This window comes from Capra hircus, chromosome 2 (genome assembly GCF_001704415.2).
Source record: "Capra hircus breed San Clemente chromosome 2, ASM170441v1, whole genome shotgun sequence".
Taxonomy (NCBI): domain Eukaryota; kingdom Metazoa; phylum Chordata; class Mammalia; order Artiodactyla; family Bovidae; genus Capra; species Capra hircus.
Window position 1 is genome coordinate 77,880,124 of NC_030809.1, and position 22,486 is coordinate 77,902,609.

General features: G+C 43.4%; 1 protein-coding gene across 1 annotated transcript in view; it reads right to left on the bottom strand.

The window, feature by feature from the left end:
- NXPH2 (neurexophilin 2) overlaps positions 1-1,808 on the bottom strand; it is a 127,481-nt gene extending 125,673 nt beyond the window's left edge. Inside the window, exon 1 of the mRNA XM_018062459.1 lies at positions 1,652-1,808. Within this exon, the coding sequence (XP_017917948.1) occupies positions 1,652-1,702 (51 nt within the window). The 5' untranslated portion in view covers positions 1,703-1,808. The remainder of the gene's footprint in view (positions 1-1,651) is intronic.

Genomic DNA, 22,486 nt, shown 5'->3' on the forward strand with positions numbered 1-22,486 from the left:
GAGATCCTTGAAGATCCTACCTAAGTAACCTAAATACTTGACTTCCCCAGGCTTTTATAGTTTAACTTAATACACACCATACAAACGTGCTTTGTATTGGCATCCAGATCAAGCATTTTAAAAAGCAAATGATACTGATGACTAATGTGAAAAATATGTGGCACGCTTAACGCCTGGCATGCAAAATGTATTTTAACATGCAACATTGTATATAGCCAGTATGTACTGGCTCATTCAAGGACACCGTCGGAGCATCACTGCATTTTCTTCTTGATGCCATTGAAGAATTTCTTAGTTAATGCTGCGCAGGTGAAGCTCATCTCCGTTGTATAAAGAATGGGCAGGCCTTTCAGTGCCCTCGCCCCTTCACTAAGAGATTTTCGAGTTCCTTCCATCCCCAAACTTGCAAATATCTCTGTGTCTACAATATGATATGTATCATACAGAAACTTTAATAAGTTACTTGGTTTTTCCCTCGGAGAAGTGGGAGAGAGAGAGAGAGAGAGAGAGAGAAGGGCAGATGGAAGAAAGGGAGGAACACATCATCATGCTTGTGTTCCTTACCCCTGTTTTAACAGCCCAGATTCAATTGGATAAAGTCTTAAGTATGAGGACCAAAGAAACCCTGGCTTCTGGCGAAAGCCCTCTTAATAGCACGGCATTAAGTGCCTAGAGAGCAGGAGAAACCCACCACAGACGTGGACTGAGCCACAGCAATCCCCTTACAGAATTTTATTTCAAAAGTTGTTTTCTTGAAGATTTTACTTGGGCTCTTCCTTAAACAGAATTATTTAGCAATCCATACACCATACAGGTAATTCGGAAGGAGGAGAGCGTGGCGCCAAGCCTCCAAGCAAGGAGGGATGAGTGTCACCCCTGGAGCTGTCGCCGAGAGCCTCGCTGGCGGACCCTGCGTCACCTTCTAATTCCCTTCCTATTCCTCAGCTCTCCCAGAGCCGCCCAGAACCGACGGGAGAGGTCTTTGGGAACAGAACGCTTAAAGATGACGGGGTGGAGTTGGACTTGAAAGTTACATCCTGCCTCCCCGTCGGCACAAAACCCCATCCTAGTCCCCAGCGCCAGACTGGAAAACGAAGAGAAATACCATCTGTTTCTCAAATCGGTCTTTTGCCTAAGTTTTTCCCCACCAAGGAGCCACTAATCGGTCTTGAGAACGAGGATGCACGATGCCGTGGTTTACAAGTGTTTTCGGGCATCCGTGCAAAATACCACGTGAAAAATAAAACCCACCAAGCCTCTCAAACTCTGGGTCTTTCAGCCCATCCTCATCACGTCCGTCTAGCCTTCTCCCCTCCTTCCCTCCTCGATCGCTTTTCAATAAACCTCTTCCTTCTCTCGCACCTTCTTTCCTGCCCACTTTCTGCCCTTTTCACTCCAGTCCTCCAGTCTCAACCCAACAAAAGCCCCTCACGAGGCTCAGGGTCCTCTCTGAATCCCATTCCCTGATTCTTCCGCTTCAACCTCTAAAGCAAACCCCCAAACTCCCTCCGCTGCGCGCGCCCCCAGCCCCAGGTCCCCAGCAGCCCCAGGCTCCGCTTCTGAGTCGGCCACCGGCTCGGTTTTCCCGCCGAAACGCCGCCCTGGCGCGCGGGGCGTGGGGCGCGGGGCGCGCGGCGGGCCGGGCACTCACCAGCTGCAGCAAGCCGGGGACCACCACGAGGGGCAGCGGCCGCAGGCGCATGGTGCCGGGTGGCGCGGCGTCTCACGAGCTGCGCGCCCTCGTCTGCCACTCGCGCATCTCCACTTCGGGGGGCAGGACTGAGGACGCCGGGGACACCGCGCGGCGCTTCCTTCCCGGAATCCGAGCGCAACGCCGCGCCGCGCGGGTCGGGTGGGCGGGCTGGGAAGGGGGTGGGGGAGGGCGAGCGGGAGATGCTTCTGGGGCCCCCGCGCGCCCCTCCTTGGAGGGGGCCGGAAAAGGAGCGTGCGGGGCCGCTGGCGCTCCGGCGTGCTGCGAGGGGCTCCAGCGGTGCCGGGGGCTCTGGCGTCCGCGGGTCGGGGTGAGCGCGGGGGGCCCCCGCGAGCAGGGAGCTGCGGCTCTGGCGCTTTGGTGCAGGGTTCCCTCGCTGGGCTGCTCTAGGCGGGCAAAGCGGAGCGCGCCCGGGAGCCCGCGAGGCCCGGCTCTTTCTCCGACCCCACCCAGCAGAGGGCCAGTCTGTGTGGCTCAGTTGGGTCAGGCGCTCTGGCCACTGACCAGCTCTTCTTTTGCAGGGGAAGAGGCAGCGGGGATGGGGTGTGGGTGAGGTTTCCCTGCTTGGATGCCGAAGAAGTGCGCCCGGAAAGCACCCAGGGAGTTCGAGGGGAAGGAGACGGCAGGGTCCTGAGACGGGGCGTGGGGAAGCTGCTAACAGGAAAGCCTGCGGTGGGTGGTGGTTGAGTGGGGCGCGGGGTGGGGGTGGGGGGGCTGGATCCCAGGACGTCTCGGAAGGGCACCCCACTCTGCGGCAGCACTGGCTTTCGGAGTCCAAGGCAGGGGGTCCAAAGTGTAGCTGGCGGCTGGAAGAATTTTGGGAAGTGGAAAGTAGTGGAAACCTAGAGGGACCTTGAGGAGGGGTAGCGACAGGGCTGTGAGAAGCCGAGCTAGAAGTAGGGGTCCAGGCTTACTCGGGTTTGAGGATGCTACTGAGCTGCTTGGTGTCCAGGTTCCAGATAGAGCTGCGCCCGGGCACCTGGGGGAGGACTTAGAAGAGGAGAGCCCGCTGCAGCCTCCCCATCGGCAAATCCTCGAGAGGGATATTTTTGAGGCCAAGGCTGGGCAAGATTACAAATCTGCTGCCTGGCATCCTCACCCCCATGTTAGCAAGTCTCCATTTGAGAGATCCTTAACCTTTAACCATTTCTGTGCTAGACACTCAAGTCAAGGGCCAGTGGGGCTCAGGGATTCCCATGTTTACGGTGGATGAAAATTTAGTCATCATCCATCAACCCCTTAAAAAACAGATGGGAAATCTAAGGTCTAAAGAGGTAAAACCGCTTCTCCAGAGATAAGTCCCTAGGCAGCTACTTCAAAAGAACACGCAAGGATAGTTCCTGCCTCTCTTGGAAAAGAAAAACACGTTGAGGCAGGGAGTGGAGTTGCGATTGATTTTCAACCTCTAAAAAATAAAACACAACAAAGTGAAATTTGAGTTGGAATTGTAGGGGGAAAATATTTCCATCTCCTCCTCACAGCAGGACTGAGGTGGGTAGGCAGGCAGGGTCCCACCCTTCCTTTCTTTGGGTGTGTCAAGATTTTGCCGACGGTATGTGTGTGTGCTGTGCTCAGTCGTGTCTCACTCTTTGAGACCCCATGGACTATAACCCACCAGCCTGCCTCCCTCCATGGAATTTTCCACACAAGAGTACTGGAGTGGGTTGCCATTTCCTGCTCCAGGGGATCTTTCCAACCCAGGGATCAAACCCTCCTCTCCTGGACTGGCAGGTGGATTCTTTACCACCGAGCCACCTGGTGCAGAGGGAAGGGAGATCATTCCAGACTCTTATGGGCCCCTGTGTGACTTTGAGAGGTGTTGTCTCTGAGGCCGTGGGTGGGATATACAACTCCATTCCCTGTGGAGGAAGAATCAAAAAAGGGTTATACATCCTTCCTAACTCTTGGCCAAGCCTGACTGGGGAATTCTAGGACCCATGCAAAGGCTGCAATAGCAACAACCCACTTCTGCTTGTCCTCAGACTCAAAACCATTATTTGCATATCTAAATATATCTCACCTCCCTGTAGTTACCCTTCCCCTTCACAAATATTCTTTACCAAGATTGGGAGCTCACTTCCAGAAAGTTAAAATAAAGCAGAAATAAGATCATTGCAAAAAGTGGGACAGATGTAAGTTGATCGGCTTGTCCAACTTTGTCTCTGTATTTCATTTACAGACAATCTTTGGAAAATGATGAATAGGGAACGGATTGGCAGACATTAGAGGAACACCTTTATGGAGAGGGGCTGCTAAAAGAAGAAGAAAGACGAACAGTATTGCAAGAGGCAGTACCTCACTTAGACTTGGTGTTTCTGCAGGAGCCCCAGCTGACTCATCTCTAAAACTAGACGGTGAGGTCCCTTCTTGATTTAGTAGTTTCCAATTCTGTTATCACTAGCTCTTTCAATGAGGAGTGCATGACTTAACACACTATTGAAATGAATAAATGATTTAAAGACTGGAATATTGCACTCTTTTCTTTAAATTTGGTCCTATTTCTTAGACTGTTTCTGCACTTTTGGGAAATTTATGCATAAAATTTTGAAGTGAAACCTTAACCTGGACATGTGTTCTAATACTAAGTATTCTCACAATGGAACTTGTTGAAGGGTACTGGATTCCAAGCTAAGAGCTAAGGGACACAGGAGAATTTGTGTGTCCTGTTACTTAGGCTGTGGAAGAGAAGCACCCAGGATCCCCGAGTCTGCTATTACTGTGTTTATTTATAAGGTGATTGCTGCTAATTTAGTGTATTCCTGAAATTCTACTGTATATATTGTGGTAAAGTGAAAGGAAGGAAGAAGGGAAGGAAAGGAGGGAGGAGAGCGGGGAGGGAAGGGGAAAAGATAGGCAAGAATGATAGACTTTGCTGGCAGTCCAGTGGTTAAGATTCTGCACATACAGAGCAGGGATCATGGGTTCAGTCCCTGGTTGAGGAACTAAGATCCCACATGCCTACACAGTGCGGCGCCCCCCTCCCCAAATTTTTTTAATTACTAAGGAAGCGTGCTAGAAGCACTAAGTACATTGACCGTCATTCAGCACACTCAGTGTAAACAGGAGCATGCCACAAACAAGAGAGTCCGGGGGAGCTGAAGTGTTGCCCAGGACAGTTGGAGGAAGGGCAGATCCTTGGAAACCAGCATGACTGCTTCATAGCAGAGATGAAAAGTGAGCTTCTGAGAATGGCCAGATTTAGTTTATGTAGGAGAAAATAGGGAAAGCCATTCCATGTGGGAAGAACGACATGAGCAAAGGCCAAATGGAGGGACTTCATGTGACTTCACTGATGGATGGAAAAGAAAGTGGACCAGAATGACTTTGAGGAAAAAGGAGAGAAAAAGTATGTTATAGGTGAGATGGCAGGGATTTGGGAATGCCAGGCTAAATGGGTTACATTGGTCTGCAGGAAATAAGAGTCTTCCAACATTTTGGAACAGAAAAGTCAGACATCAAGTGGAATAGAGATATGTGCAGTGGTAACAGACAGGATTGTCTAAAGCAGGAGCCTGCATGAGGAGATGGTCATGGTTGTTGGAAAGCAAAGAATGAAGGAATGCGGTGCGAGAGCTACTACAGAGGAACAGGCAACTGAACTGGGGTTGGAATGTTGTGAAAGTGTCTCGGCATATTCGAGGGATTTTTTTTTAACATCGTCCCTTTCTCAGAGGCAATTTAACATCTAGAGAATCAGATCATCGCCTTTTTCATTTTGCAAGTGTGGTTTTCCCAGCATGAGGGGAGTGAAAAGGGTCTTTTCATGTAGACAAAGTAGCAGAAAATAGAACCTACCAAATTTTCCTGCCATATGATTCCACTGTAGTCTTTTAAAAAGGCAACTTATGGGGATATTGTCGATGCTTTGAAAGCCAATCTGTCAACGTGTGGCTCCCTTGGACCATTCGCCTTTTCCTTGTGCTTCTCCTCTGCACTTACTTTCTCACCATTGACTGTTCATTAGCATCATTACCAGAATGTGTATAAGAACATCATATGCTGTATAACATTTGAGAGCTGCGATGGATATCAGACACTAACCAACTTTCTCACTTTATATTTAAGGAAGTGGAAGCTCGAAAGGTTATGTGACTTGCTTCAGGTCATCTGGAGAGAGGCATGGGCACATCTGAAGCTTGAGTCAAAGCCCTTCTGTTTCTTTGTGCAGAGTCTTTCCAATTCATCACTCTGCCTCAGGTATTTTTCAACTGACCAGCAGTTATGAAAGTTGTGATGTAGTGAATGAATGAACCTTTAGTGAGTAAAAGTTGTGGGAGTGATCTATGGATGCTAAAAGCCCCAGAGTCTATCTTATTATCAGGAAAAGAGGTCTGACAGTACCAAGCCTGAAGCATTGATGAGGTAATAATTTTAGAAAGGTGAGAGGATACAGAGAATTGCATGGCACATGGCTCTGAAACCCTCTGAGGAGGAGTAATCAGGACTCAGGAACATGGCAGGACTACACCAAGGATACAGGGAATTCTCAGGGAGCCTTTGGACCTCTTTGACCTCTGTGATAAGAAGCTGGTGGACTTTTTGGTAGGAATTCGGAACAACAAATCCTTTTGAGTTGCCACTTTTGCTGAGTAATTGAATATTCTTTAGTCACCATTTTATTAATATGATGCTGTGTTACACTGATTCAACCCTGACAGCACTGGGGACTTTAACCTTTTTAAAAGTGGACTTGAAAAAAAAAAGTGGACTTGAACAGTGATATTTTTCACCCAAGAGATTTCACTATAGAGCCATGGTTGAGAACGGCTGCTCTACAAAAACTTATTTTTTCCCCTCCCCTTCCTTCCCCCTGCCTCTCTTCTTCTTCTGTTTTTAATTGGAGGGTAATTGTTTTACAATGTTGTGCTGATTTCTGCCTTGCTGCTGCAGCTGCTGCTAAGTTGCTTCAGTCGTGTCCGACTCTGTGCGACCCCATAGATGGCAGCCCACCAGGCTCCCCCATCCCTGGGATTCTCCAGGCAAGAACACTGGAGTGGGTTGCCATTTCCTTCTCCAGTGCATGAAAGTGAAGGTGAAGTCGCTCAGTTGCGTCCGACTCTTCGCGACCCCATGGACTGCAGCCTACCAGGGTCCTCTGTCCATGGGATTTTCCAGGCAAGAGTACTGGAGTGGAGTGCCATTGCCTTCTCCGATTTCTGCCTTATAACAATGTAAATCAAATCCTTCCTCCCTTCCCTTCCCTATAGAATTGTAGCCTCCACATTTGGAATGCACTAAGAACTTATTTATATTCTTAGTTCTATGGGACTTTTCAGGAGAGAACTGGACATTTTCTTGGTAGATGGTTCAGCATGTTTGGGGGATTTATGAAGTTTTATCACATAAATGTTATCAGTTGCCCCAAGTTCAAACACAAATCAAAGAGTTCTTCTACAGTGTAGTTTTTTTTGCCACAACTATATCTCTTCACTTGGATATTAGAATGTGCTACCAGCAAAGTACTGGTGGCTGAAGCCACTATCAGCAGCCAAGAGGAGAGGTTGGAGGGAGAGGAGGAGAGGCAGCCTGTGGGTCCTAGTGAGTCCTGTGATGATGTGGGTGAACATCACTCAAGACTCACAAGGTGGGAAAGAGCATCTCTACCAATCAGAGTGCGTTTTGTAAAGTTGTCACTATGTTTCGATGTGTGTTGCCGTGTGTTGTTCGTATATGCATGATTATTTGACTGAATGGTCACTTTTTTTTTTTACTGGTATATCAAGTATAATGGATGTCATTGTTAGGAAATCAATTAACCTCCTTCAAATGTAGCTTCCTGTGGAAAGAAGGGAGGAGAACAGAGCCACAGAAGGTTAGAATTGTAGCATTTTCCTTAACCCTTCAGTTTATAGATGAAAAACCTGAAGCCCAGAGACAGAAAGTGATATTCTCAAGGTCACACAGCCAGATGATGGCATAGGAAGGTTAGTCTCCAGGGTCAGTGCCAGGGGAGCCCACGCCAACCTCTTTTCATCCCAGATGTCTGTCTTTCTTCTTCCAGGAACCCTAAATATTCTCAGATTGAAATCTTTTCTTTTGAATAGTTAAGGTAGTGTTCTGTAAATGTGTTTTTCCCTTGCTGTCTTTCTGTTAATCATTGTGGACCAGATATTAGACACTCCACAGCTCCATCCTACCCCTAGAGTCGCATCTGACTCTTCGCAGCCCCATGGACTGTTGCCTGCCAGGCTCCTCTGTCCATGAAATTCTCTAGGCAAGAATACTGGAGTGGGTTGCCCTTCTCCAGGGGATCTTCCTGACTCAGGGGTCAAACCTGGGTCTCCTGCATTGCAGGCAGACTCTTTACCATCTGAGCCACCAAGGAACTGTGCCTAGAGTAAGCCTAGAACAGTCAAGAAAGCCTTTTGGTTTCAAATACACAAACATAACTGAAACAAGTTGAACAATTACAACAGATAGCTATTTAATGATTCACAGGAAGTTCAAAGGCTGAAGGTAGTTTCAGGCAATTTGAAATGAAATTCAGAAATTCTTGAGTGGGATATTGGGTCAGCCATCCTGAGGGTGTGAGTCTGTTATGATGGGCAGGGAGCACAGCTGCAGAAAGCTTAAGGTTGGACCCTAGAGAGCAGGGATTGAAAATCTATCCTCCAAGAAACTGGCTTTTTAAAGAGACTGACCACCTCCCAACCACCACCAATTTTCTGCAGAAGGAATTTGAAGTTGTTTTCTTTAGTTTTTCACTGATTTTCCCCCAAATATCTTTTTTCCCTTACATGGTCTTTCCTTGCTCAGATACCTCCAGTTTTTCTTTCATAGATATTTGAATGAATTTCATCTCCTAACTTTTCATACTCTGGAGTTTTGTGTCTACTTGAACAGCACCTTGATGACCCTCACCTCATTTAACAGAGACTCTGTATCGGATGAACTGAGCTTGAAACATGTGGAAAATGGTTGAGAATCACAGGAGCAGGGATTTCCCTGGTGGTCCAATGGCTAAGACTCTGCACTCCCAATGCAGGGGGCTTGGGTTCAATCCCAGGTCAGGGAACTAGATCCCACATGTTGCAACTAAGGATCCTACGTGCCTCAAAAAGATTGAAGATGCTGCTTGCCACAGCCAAATAAACAAAAGTAAAAAACCCCAGGGGCATCCCCAGTTACCACTTCCTGCTTCTAAAGTAACATGAGTTGATTCTTTTGTATGATGGAAGCCATTGCTTATAAAAGCATAATGCCAGTTATCCTTCCTAGTAGGTCTAACCACACCAAGGCAGTGTCCATTGGCTTCAAGCAATTGCAATTCATTCTTTTGTATATAGCCAAGTTCTTATTTTTTTAAACATTGCATTCTGAAATACAGGTGGCTTTTGAACTAGCAGGATGAATGAGGCACAAGAAAGTTTTGCTTTTTGAGTTCTTCTGTGCAGTGCAGCCAACATGTTCTACCTGTGATCTCTCTGGACGTCAACATTGCCATCCAAGTGCTGCTTTCATGTTTTATTTCAATGTGTCAAATGTGTGGTGCTTTCCTTGTCTTCCAACAGAAATTGTGTTAGGAAACGAGTGGGCTAGTTTTCCTACCCTAATCGGTATGGATTTATGTTAAGTGGCTGCTGGGGTTTGGTACAAAACTCCCCATTTCTAGGCGTTTGGGGCATCTCTTTTTTCCCTCTGCCTATCTAAAATGAACTTGTCTGACTTTCCCTGGCAGAGGAGTAATTGCATAGAGAAACCTTCTCTCTATTTATTGGAACATCTTGAGTGCTATCTGCTGGTCAAATGTGGCATTGCCTCAGAAAGTGAGCTTCAGGCAAATTGTCACGGGTCTTCTAAGGATAACTTTTGTCTATTGGCTGAATATATGCTGAATAAATGCCGTATGTTTTAGCACATCCTGAAACATACTGACTAAGGACCTGCATTCTTGAATTATGTCATTGCCAGGGAATCACTCATTGCCTTTTGGATCATAAGACCCCTTGATTAAGAGGCATACAAATTAGAGTATAAGTGCAGTGTAACCAGTGCCCGCTTGTCCTTCCTTGAAATGAATAACTGAATAGTTTAAATCTGATTCTCACTTTGCTGAGTAATGTCAGTAGATAAAAATAAACCTTTAAAATGAGCTTTATGGAGTCAGTCAATAATGCTATGTCTTCATGTATAAAAAGGAAGACAATTTGCACTCAATACTAGGTAATAAGCATATGCCAATACTAATAATATTGATCAGAATGCTTAAAAGATAGCAGTCAATATTTAGTATGAGTTAAAATTCATCCAATTTATGCTAACCAAACTATATTTTCTGCCCAAGGTCTTTTGTTTCAAGCACCTGGTAACTTATCCAGAGAGGCATATTATGCTTTACCCAAGAACCCAGAAAAGAACGTATGAGGAGGGAGTGCAAAGCATTGAAGAACTGAGAGTCAATGAAAAGTGATCTGAAAGTCATGGTCTAAAAGCCAAGGGGCCTTCTTCTTCTAGCAAAATGAATAATTGTTCCATTTAGGACAAATAACTATCAAGGAAAGACCAAGTACAGGAGATCACTATTGATTATCAGGAAATAATGAAGAGAAAGGGCTAATGTGTTGACATCATTTAGGCAAAGATCCAGATGATGAAGCTGTAGTTAACAGGAACTTTATAGAGACACATTGATTTAACAGTATACATGGAAATAGACAATCCTATCATCGTTTTTAAGTTATTAAAATGCAACTTATGCTGCCTTTCACTTATTTTAAATTGTTTATTCAGTAATTTGGCATTATTTATGTCACTTCACATTAATACCTATATATTCTCCTGAAAATTATAATTTTAAAAATTGAATATCCTGGATTTTGAGACTGTGTGATTTTTGTAACATATTCAGTTATCTGTATGCTATTAAATAATGACAGAAACATTTTGATTTATAATGAAAAAGAACAAGTTAAAATATGTAGCTAAAATTTAAAACCATTCTGTTTCAGCAATAGAATATTTAAATATATATATATTTATAGGCACAGGCAAGAATCTCACTAATACTTATTTTTCAATCATTCCTAAATTTAGCTTTCTTTTTTTTTAACACCAGGTGCTGTACATATATTATCACATATAATCATTACAATGATCCTGTAAGGTGGGTATTATCTGAAATTTGTAATGGCAAAGCTGAGGAATACAGAAATCAAGTATTTTGCCCAAGATGACTTAGCCCTCATGTAACAGAACCCAGGATTTGGACCCAGAAACTCCAGAGCTTTCTGTCCTAACTGTGACATAACTGTCTGCAACTGTGTTGCTGTTTACATCCTGTCAATAAAGTTCCAGGTCTGTGCAAGCTCTTCATGATTTTCCTCTCACAGTGACCACCAGAAATGAGAAAAAGTAGCATACGGTGTGTTGCTACTAGAGAAGTTGTATTTATGTGTGTGTGTGTGTGTGTGTGTGTGTGTGTGTATGTGTGAAAATATTTGGCACCTTGCCTGACACTGAGTGGGCTTGTTAAATCTGAATCATGTGAATGCTATTTTCAAAGTGAAAGGAAGTAAGCTTTTTTTCATTTTACTAGTAACCCCTGTAGACATTTGCTCTGTGTAATGCCACTGGGAGAAGGCAATGGCACTACACTCTAGTACTTTTGCCTGGAAAATCCCATGGATGGAGGAGCCTGGTGGGCTACAGTCCATAAGGTTGTGAAGAGTCGGACACGACTGAGCGACTTCACTTTCACTTTTCATTTTCATGCATTGGAGAAGGAAATGGCAACCGACTCCAGTGTTCTTGCCTGGAGAATCCCAGGGACGGGGGAGCCTGGTGGGCTGCCGTCTATGGGGTCGGACATGACTGAAGCGACTTAGCAGCAGTAGCAGCAGCAGCAATGCCATGGAGCTGAGAATGACATTTCCCAGTGTCCTTTTCCCTGTTTAGTTGTGTTGGAGTTGGCCAAAGAGATCTGATCTGCGTGAGATCTAGGAGGCTGCCACTAGGTATGGGCTAGTCATTCCTTCTAAAGCTCCTCAACTTTTAATGAACAGATGCAGATTGGACCCAGCAGTTCCAGCCTGTCCTTGCTGTCTTCCATCTTCCTAAGGGCTGTGCCTGCCAGCCAGCTACTCCAAGCCCACCCCTAGATGCTTTGGGTAGATCCACCAGGCAGGCAGTCACACAGACACTGCATCACCCTCATGAGTTCCTTTTCATGCTTTCATTTAGCTTCTCAGAATATCTTGACGGAACCTCAGCTGACATCATCTCTCCTTTTTTTATTTGCCTAGCTGAAAATGGTCACAGTTGGTCATAAAGCACCGAAACTCTTAGCTCTCTTAATGTCAGTTGCCTGATCATTTGCAGTGGAAATGCCTTACTCTGGAAGGACCATGACTTCCCTCCACCCCTCTCACCCCATCCCAACCCCATCTAGTATAAAACAGTGCAAATATCATTGCTGAGTTTTTCCTGGCTTTTCCTTCCTCTGCCTAAAGAGGATTCTGCCTGGGTCTCTTGATTGTTTTCTTCTTTTTTTCTCTTTTAATATATGGTAAATTTGAGGTTCTTATACTGTTGCAAAGATGAATTGATAGGTAAGAAGTGGATTTAGTTAAAGAGAAACACACTCCAAAGACAAAATCTGTCTTGCCTCAGGAGGCAAGTGAAGTGAAAGTCGCTCAGTTGTGTCCACCACTTTGTGACCCAGTGGACTATACAGTCCATGGAATTCTCCAGGCCAGAATATTGGAGTGGGTAGCCTTTCCCTTCTCCAGGGGACCTTCCCAACTCATGGATTAAACCTAGGTCTCCCGCATTGCAGGTGGATTCTTTACCAGCGGAGCCACCTGGGAAGCCCAAGAATACTGGAGTGGGTAACCTATCCCTTCTCCAGTAGATCTTCCTGACCCAGGAATGGAACTGGGATCTTCTGTACTGCAGGTGGATTCTTTACCAACTGAGGTACCAGAGTAGGCCTCAGAAGGCAAGAGAGCTCTGAAATACGATGTGGTTAGTTTTTATCTGCTGGGTAATTTCATAGGGTGATGAGTGGGAGGATTATTCCAATTATTTTGGGGAAGGGGCAGAAATTTCCAGAAATTGAGTCACCATTCTCTTTCTGGTCTTTCATGGTTAGCCTTAGAACTGTCATGGCCCTGGTGGGTGTGTCATTTAGCTAATATATTATAATGAGTGTATAATGAAGCTCAAGGTCTAGTGGAGCTGGAATCTTCCTCCATCTTGGACCCAGTTGATTTTAACAAGTCTTTGTCATGTCCTATGGTATGGCTATCATCCGGTCCCATCACTTCATGGGAAATAGATGGGGAAACAGTGGAAACAGTCTCAGACTTTATTTTTTGGGCTCCAAAATCACTGCAGATGGTGACTGCAGCCATGAAATTAAAAGACACTTACTCCTTGGAAGAAAAGTTATGACCAACCTAGATAGCATATTGAAAAGCAGAGACATTACTTTGCCGACTAACATCCGTCTAGTCAAGGCTATGGTTTTTCCTGTGGTCATGTATGGATATGAGAGTTGGACTGTGAAGAAGGCTGAGTGCTGAAGAATTGATGCTTTTGAACTGTGGTGTTGGAGAAGACTCTTGAGAGTCCCTTGGACTGCAAGGAGATCCAACCAGTCCATTCTGAAGGAGATCAACCCTGGGATTTCTTTGGAAGGAATGATGCTAAAGCTGAGACTCCAGTACTTTGGCCACCTCATGTGAAGCGTTGACTCATGGGAAAAGACTCTGATGCTGGGAGGGATTGGGGGCAGGAGGAGAAGGGGACGACAGAGGATGAGATGGCTGGATGGCATCACTGACTCGATAGACACGAGTCTGAGAGAACTCCGGGAGTTGGTGATGGACAGGGAGGCCTGTCATGCTCCAATTCATGGGGTTGCAAAGAGTCGGACACAACTGAGCGACTGAACTGAACTGAACTGATGGCTGTATCATTCTTTTAAAGGTTGTGCCTTGCCCACTTCCTTCCTGTTTCATGAGGAAAGTCCTACTTCTTCTTGAACCTCAGCAGTGGTGATTCTAGAATAAATTAGGAGTGAAGAAGAACCAGAGGACATTTGAGGTAGTAACGGTTGGAGCGTCCTTTCAGATGTGGTTGAGAAGAGAGAAGTGGATGTAAATGCAATGGAAAGGGAAAAAAGGGGATTCTAAAAAATATGTCAGGGACTGTACAGTCCTTTCATAGTAATTAAAATTAAGAACTTGAGTTATTTTGAAATTAGTTTCAGTTGGATGGATTTGGTTCTTTAAATTGTGACCCCTCTTTGGAACTGGACCATGTGGACTCTGGCTTCATAAGGGTTATATGTATGAAGACATATTCATGAATATCACACAGTTTCCAAATTGGCAGTAAAAAAAAATTCACCCAAATCTGTCAAATTTCTCAAGATTTATCTACTTTTTCTGAATATAAAATTAATCTTTTAAGTATTATCCAAAGTGTTAAAGTGTATTCCAACATCTCTGTTTCTCAAAGTCTATTTTTACTAAACCATCTCTGAAGAAAGTTAATATTGGATATTTACATGAAGAAAAAAGTCTCAGTTCAACCATGTTTGGGTGAACCAAAGTTCACTATGTGAACCAAAGTTAAATAGATTGATTTACTCAAAGCCCTTAATTTTTTTCTTAGAACTTTTTGAGTACCTCTCTTGGGACTAGCATAATCAAAAATACACTTAGAGAGACCCAAAGGGAGCCATATAGTAGCCATGTCTTCCTGCACACAGGAACTCAATGGGATCATTGGCATAATGCCCAAAGCTGAACTTCTCTGTACAGTGGTGCGGGATCCCATCTCAGAGACAGCTGTGGGTGAAGTAGAAAAGGATAGCTTTATTACTCTGCCAGAAAAGGGGGCTACATTGGGCTCCTGCGTCAAAAACCTATGTCTTCCCACTTGGAGAGGATAGTGAGAAGCTTTATGTAATGGTGCAAAGAGGGCATGATCCGCTTGTGGACATTATTCTGATGGGTTGGTAGTGAGGTAAGTAGGAGTAGCATCATCAGCCTTTAGGTTCCAGCTGGTCTGGTGTCTACTTGTCTGTGGGCAGCATACTCTCACTAATTGTTAACTTCTCCCACCTGAAGGTGATTTCTTTCAGTATTCTGCAAAATAACTCAAAGGTATTGTTGTGTACATATGTTGATGGAGAACCAGGACCTTGCCTAAAGGGTGTACTACTGTTTCTCTTGACTATTTGTTTCTTCTTAGTCTTTCATCCTCTCCCTTCCCTAATTAGCAATTGCTTAAATCTGCTTAAATCCCTGAGTTGGAACTTAAATCCTGAGTTGGAAGGTCATGGAAGCTGAATGAGGCCTATTTCTATAATCAAAGAGATGGGGGACAAAGAAAAGCTTTGTGCCCAGGAGTCCCACAGGGCCCTGCTCTATCAGGCAAAGACTTTGTTCTTTTCTTTCTTGGAATTTCAGACTTGTCTATTCTACTTTCCTTGCCTTCATACATTTTAGAATCAGCATGTCAGTATCTACCCATAAAAGCTTTCTGGGATTTATATTGGAATTGCATTTTGAATCTCTGGATCAAACCTGGGGGAAGAGATGAGGAATGGAGTTTTAATCATCATTTCTTGACTAAGACAACAAACAAAACCCAAACCTTTCCTTCCTATTAGAAAGTAAAGCCTGAACACCATAGCTTAGCACTGACCATTCTCTATCATTCAGCCACTGATTTTCCTCGGCCTTATATTCTATAACTTTTCAGCCTAGATTCTCATCACCAGCCAAAACAAATCACTGCCCCTCCAACATACAGTGGCATCCTCCTGCTCATTAACTCACTCCTTTACCTCCTCCAAAATCCTGCCTCCCTGTTTATTTCAAATTCATTTTCAGCATTTGACGCAAGTGAAATGTTCACTTCTTCATCCAGCTGAAAGTCCTCTCTCAGTTTCTGAGTTCCTTCCATAGGTTTCTGTGGGCATCATTCGTTAGGTATTTCTCAAACCTTGTGGTGTATTGTTGGTGTCGTTTTTGCCTGAGAATGTAATTTCATCACAGGAGTGAAATCCAATCATGTTCTGAAGTTCCATGTATTCAAGGGGAAGATTATACGGTGGACCTGTCTTAGAGATCTGTCTTCCAGAGGTATGGAATATGGGATATGGATGAGAACAATGTAAAGGTTATGCATGAGAACAGTTGTTAGAGCATTGAGAACAAACTAACTTTCAATGTTTGGTACACCAAAGATGAAATATTAAGGCTTCTGATAGGACTCCAAATTTAAATATTTAGCCTGGGAAGTGTTTGGCCTTGGCTTTTGCTTATGTACTTCATCTTCATAGTTATAAACTGTTGTTTTCTCCTCATACTTTTTCATCTCCCCCACTCCCTTGTCATTTGGGTGAGTTCACCGGGTACTTGAGAAGTCCCATGGGCTAGGTTCTCTGTGTAGAGCCAGATTTTCTGGGGCTTTGCTTATTTCATTTCTTTCTTTTTTTTTGGTATTTTTAAAACTGCTTTAATATTGTAATTTTTATTTTTTGTACATTCCATGTGACACACGAGATCTTGGTTCCCAGACAAGGGATTGAACCTTTGCCCCCTACGTTGGAAGCTTGGAGAATTAACCACTGGACCACCAGAAAAGTCCCTTATTTCACTCTTTTGATCAAACATTTTCCCTCAACTGTGCTGTGTACTCAAAGTTCTGTTCCTTCCTAAGTAATATATGGAGATCTGAAAGAGAGAGGAGATTTTGATCTGAGGGGTTAATCTTTGATGGTACACCAACAGCATTCAGATTAGAAATTGTAGTGAAAAGTACCAGGTCTTTGACGTCAGATAGTCCTGTATTCAAATCCAAACTCTAACCAGTTACATCCTGTGACCTCAGGTGAATTGTGAAGTTTAAATAAAAGCACATACAGCATTTCTAGAACACGAGGAGAACAACATACATTAGTTTCTTTGCCCCTCTTTTTCTATAATCCCTCAGAATACAGTAATATCTGCTTTAATGATTTAACATGTTTTGTATGGCAGGCATAGTGCTAAGAGATTTACACACATTTTCTCATAATCCTTAAAGCAACCTATTTTCTTTCTTTTATTTTTCTTTTTTTAACTGTTACCATATATCATTTTTCACAAGAACAAGCAAAGACTTAAAGAACATTTTGTAATGTCATCAAATAAGAAATTAGTGACATTGGTCTTTGAACTTGAATCTAATTGCTTCTGAGACCCTAGATTTTTAGTTACTATCCCATATTTTGCTAGCCATATGCTCTGTATCTTCTTAGGAATTTCATGGGTGAGGTCAAGATGGAGAATGTTTACCACCTAGCAAACTTGTGGGAAATATATTTTAAGTTGCATAGACTTTTCATCTGTCCTTTGGACCATACCACAAGAAGCAGTTACTGTAACACTAATTTTTAATTTGAAAAATATATTTTAGTTGGGCTAAATATACTTATATATTCATAGCACTCTCTTGGGCTTCCCTGGTGGCTCAGACAGTAAAGAATCTGCCTACAATGAAGGAGACCAGGATTCAATCCCTGGGTTGGGAAGATCCCCTGGAGAAGGCAATGGCTACCCACTCCAGTATACTTGCTTGGAGAATCCCCATGGACAGAGGAGTCTGGTGGGCTAGAGTCCATGGAGTTGCAAAGAGTCAGACATTGCTGAACAGCTTTAACTCACTCGCTAGCACTCTACTGGACTCCTTCACCCTTGACTCCTTATAGCTAGTTAATCAAGAAGCACTGTGAAGTCTCTCATAACACTGATGGTATTGCTGATGGTATTCCACTGACACTTCAGATATGGTCCAGCTTGATTAGAACAAGTCCACCTCTCTTCGAGTTAAGGTGGAGCTGGTGGTTTTGGGGAAGGGACTTGGCTATTCATGGTCAGAGCGATGCCCTCACTTCTGCAGCAGTTCTTTTCTGGGTTTTTGCCCTTCCAGTGACCCTTGTGGCTGTACTTCCTCTATCCCTGGAAGCTGCTGAGATATCAGGAATCTCTGAATCATCAGCCTCTAGAGTCCGGTTCTTTCTCTGCACAGCAGAGTAGCGACTTTTGCTTCTTGTGACTGACTTTTACCTCAGATTTTCAGATAAGTGCAATGGATGGTTCCTTATGCCATAGTTCTCTCTTTCTTCTCCTCCTCCTTCTACAACTTTTTAAACTGTTTTACTTTTCTAAAAGATAAAGATACTTTCAAAAGCTTACTTGCTTATAAGGTTTGTTATGGAAAACAGCAGTCTCATGCTTTCCGATTGCCCTGTTATATCCCACATCCCCACACTCAACCACTTCTGAGTTTATCTGAGAATTTGGTACTTATTTCTGTTTCTTTTTATTTTCTATTTTTACTGTTTTCTCTATTTCTATTCTCGCCATCTAATTTTTCTTAAATAAAATGATTACATTCCCATTCCTTAATGTTCCTATGGTTCAGTTCAGTTCAGTTCAGTCACTTAGTCATATCTGACTCTTTGCAACCCCATGAACTGCAGCACACCAGGGCTCCCTGTCCATCCCCAACTCCCGGAGTCCACCCAAACCCATGTCCATTGAGTCCATGTCCATGGTGATGCCATCCAGCCATCTCATCATCTGTCATTCCTTTCTCCTCCTGCCCTCAATCTTTCCCAGCATCAGGGTCTTTTAAAATGAGTCAGCTCTCCACATCAGGTGGCCAAAATATTGGAGTTTCAGCTTCAACATCAGTCCTTCTAATGAACACCCAGGACTGATCTCCTTTAGGATGGACTGGTTGGATCTCCTTGCAGTCCAAGGGACTCTCAAGAGTCTCCTCCAACACCACAGTTCAAAAGCATCAATTCTTCGGCACTCAGCTTTCTTCACAGTCCAACTCTCACATCCATACATGACCTCTGGAAAAACCATAGCCTTGACTAGATGGACCTTTGTAGACAAAGTAATGTCTCTGCTTTTGAATATGCTATCTAGGTTGGTCATAACTTTCCTTCCAAGGAGTAAGCATCTTTTAATTTCATGGCTGCAATCACCATCTGTAGTGATTTTGCAACCCAGAAAAATAAAGTCAGCCACTGTTTCCCCATCTATTTGCCATGAAGTGATGAAACCAGATGCCATGATCTTAGTTTTCTGAATGTTGAGCTTTAAGCCAACTTTTTCCCTCTCCTCTTTCACTTTCATCAAGAAGCTCTTTAGTTCTTCTTCACTTTCTGCCATAAGGGTGGTTTCATCTGCATATCTGAGGTAATTTATTTTTCTCTCAACAATCTTGATTCCAGCTTGTGCTTCCTTCAGCCTAGTGTTCCTCATGATGTACTCTCCATGTAGGTTAAATAAGCAGGGTGACAATATACAGCCTTGATGTACTCCATTTCCTATTTGGAACCAGTCTGTTGTTCCATGTCCAGTTCTAATTGTTGCTTCCTGACCTGCATACAGGTTTCTCAAGAGGCAGGTCAGGTAATCTGATATTCACATTTCTTTCAGAATTTTCCACAGTTTATTGTGATCCACACAGTCAAAGGCTTTGGCATAGTTATAAAGCAGAAATAAATGTTTTTCTGGAACTCTCTAGCTTTTTTGATGATCCAATGGATGTTGGCAACTTGATCTCTGGTTCCTCTGCTTTTTCTAAAACCAGCTTGAACATCTGAAGTTCATGGTTCACATATTGCTGAAGCCTGGCTTGGAGAATTTTTAGCATTACTTTACTAGCCTGTGAGATGAGTGCAGTTGTTCAGTAGTTTGAGCATTCTTTGGCATTGCCTTTCTTTGAGATTGGAATGAAAACTGACCTTTTCCAGTCCTGTGGCCTTACCTATGGTAGCCATTTTCTATTGACTTCCAAAAGTGGAAGATAAAGCTATATAGGTTTCCTCTGCTATTTTGCATCCCTTTCCCCCTTTATTATAGTTATATAAAAGCATTGAGTATATAGTCCATTTTTACACTATTATGACTATTACAGTTGATTTTTGTGGGTAAGCTATGAGGAAGACCATGGTTACCTTTTCTTTCTTTAGGAAAAGCATGTTCTTTTTCCTAAAAATAATAATAATGTCAGATTTTTGTTTAAATGTCTATGTGTTTAATGGCAGTCCAACCACAAATTTTCCCCCAATAGTTTAATCTTTTCTCTGTACAAAGATAATTATAGGAATTCACTTGCATTTTCTTGGGAACGCCTCTATGGGTATCTTGTGACCTCTTCCATAGGCTCTTTCCTCTTTTCCTACGGCACAGAGGGTACCCTGGATTCTCCCTTCCTACTGGACTGGGAACCCTTCAATTCTTTCTTATGATACTACTTCTGTTTCCTTCTTGTTTCCTGTATGCCATGTCTTTCTCTTTCTTGGTTTACTCTCCTTCAGTAGTAGAACTTGTCTTCCAGTAACTTCCTGAGAAAATGTGTATGAAAGGTAAAATATTAGTGTGTTAAATATCTGAAACCTAGACAGCATATTAAAAAGCAGAGACATTCTTTTGTCAAGAAAGGTCCATCTAGTCAAAGCTATGATTTTTCCAGTAGTCATGTATGGATGTGAGAGTTGGACCATAAAGAAAGCTAAGCACCAAAGAATTGATGCTTTTTGAATTGCGGTGTTGGAGAAGACTCTTGAGAGTCCCTTGTGCTGCAAGGAGATTAAACCAGTCAATCCTAAGGGAAATTAGTCCTGAATATTCATTGGAAGAACTGCTTCTGAAGCTGAAGCTCCAGTACTTTGGCCGCCTGATGCAAAGAACTGACTCATTGGAAAAGACTCTGATGCTAGGAAAGGTTGAAGGCAGGAGGAGAAGGAGGTGACAGAGGATGAGGTGGTTGGATGGCATTACCGACTTGATGGACATGAGTTTGAGCAAACTCTGGGATTTGGTGATGGACAGGGAAGCCTGGCGTGCCGCAGTCCATGGGGTTTCAGAGTCGGACATGACTGAGCGACTGAGATGAACTGAACAAAAATATCTGAAACTCTTTTTAATCATCATGATGTTTTTCAGTGTAGAAATCTAAGGTGAAGTGAGTTCCCCTCAGCATTTTTGAGGCATTGGCCTGTCGTCTTCTAGCTCTCTATGCTGTGCTTGAGAATCCTCAAGTCATTTGGAGTTTTAATTTTTTATTTGTGACTTCTTTTTGCATTCCCTGGAGGCTTAAAACTTCTCTCTTTGTCTCCAGCATGTCCTGATGGTGTGCCCTGAATGTGGATTTGCATTTGCTCACTATGCTGAGCACACAATAGGTTCTCCCTATTGTGGGAAGTACATCCTTCAGGGCCAGAAATTTTTCTTGAATTACCTATTTTATTATTTTTTCCTTTTTTTCTGTTTTATTTGTTTATTTATCTCTCTGAAAGGCTTATTATTTAGATGTTGGTCTCTTAGGCTGTTATTTTCTCATCTTATCAATTCTATATTCAATCTCCTTGTCTTTTTTCCTTTAGTCTTTGAAAAACTTTCTTAATTTTGTCTTCTAAACCTTCCACTGAATTTTTAGTTTTTGTTATACTGCCATATTAGCTCTCATCCTGTTCTGGATGAAATAACTTCCCTTATTTTTCTGAGAATATGGTTTTATTTTCAAAATTTTCTTCTGCCTGTAGCATCTCTGGTTTTCCCAAAATTGTTTTCATCTCAGTCTTTCATGGAAGGGCTTCCCCAATGGCAGAGTGGTCCTTGCCTGCCTGCTCATGCTGAGGAATGAGTCCCTGGAAAGCTGATTGAAGCCATTGCTTATACAAGGTGTGTTAACTCTCAGCTTCACTGAAAATGAATATGCCGTAACCATTTCCTTGGAGAACCCAAAAGTAAAAATCTTAAACATTTTACTGTTGGCCTGGTCAGAATACTCAGAGAAGAATCTTCCAGTCTTCTTCATGGAGGCCACAGCCCTTGCTTCTACTGTTCCAGTAGCTGACTGGTGATCAGAGCATGCAGGCAGTGGTATCAACGTTTACTATGAGAATTTTCACTTAATTTCTCTGTGCTGGTCATGGAACTCCCAACTTCCAGAGTGTCTGATATTCTCTGGTCCAGAGACTCTCTCTTTTATAGTTTTCAAGGATGTTCAGTTCAGTTCCGTTTAGTTCAGTCGTTCAGTTGTGTCTGACTCCTTGCGACCCCATGTACCACAGTATGCCAGGCCTCCCTGTCCATCATGAACTCCCGGAGTCTACCCAAACCCATGTCCATCATGTTGGTGATGCCATCCAGCCATCTCATCCTCTGTCATCCCCTTCTCCTCCTGCCCTCAATCTTTCCCAGCATCAGGGTTTTTTCCAATGAGTCAGCTCTCCCCATGAGGTGGCCAAAGTATTGGAGTTTCAGCTTCAACATCAGTCCCTCCAATGAACACCCAGGCCTGATCTCCTTTAAGATGGGCTGGATGGATCTCTTTGCAGTCCAAGGGACTCTCAAGAGTCTTCTCCAACATCACAGTTCAAAACCATCAATTCTTCACTGCTCAGGTTTCTTTATAGTCCAACTCTCACATCCATACATGACCACTGGAAAAACTATAGCCTTGACTAGACAGACCTTTGTTGGCAAAGTAATGTCTCTGCTTTTGAATATGCTATCTAGGTTGGTCATAACTTTTCTTCCAAGGAGTAAGTGTCTTTTAATTTCATGGATGCAGTCACCATCTGCAGTAATTTTGAAGCCCATAAAAATAAAGTCGGACACTGTTTCCACTGTTTCCCATCTATTTGCCATGAAGTGATGGGACCAGATGCCATGATCTTAGCCTTCTGAATGTTGAGCTTTAAGCCAACTTTTTCACTCTCCTCTTTTACTTTCATCAAAAGGCTCTTTA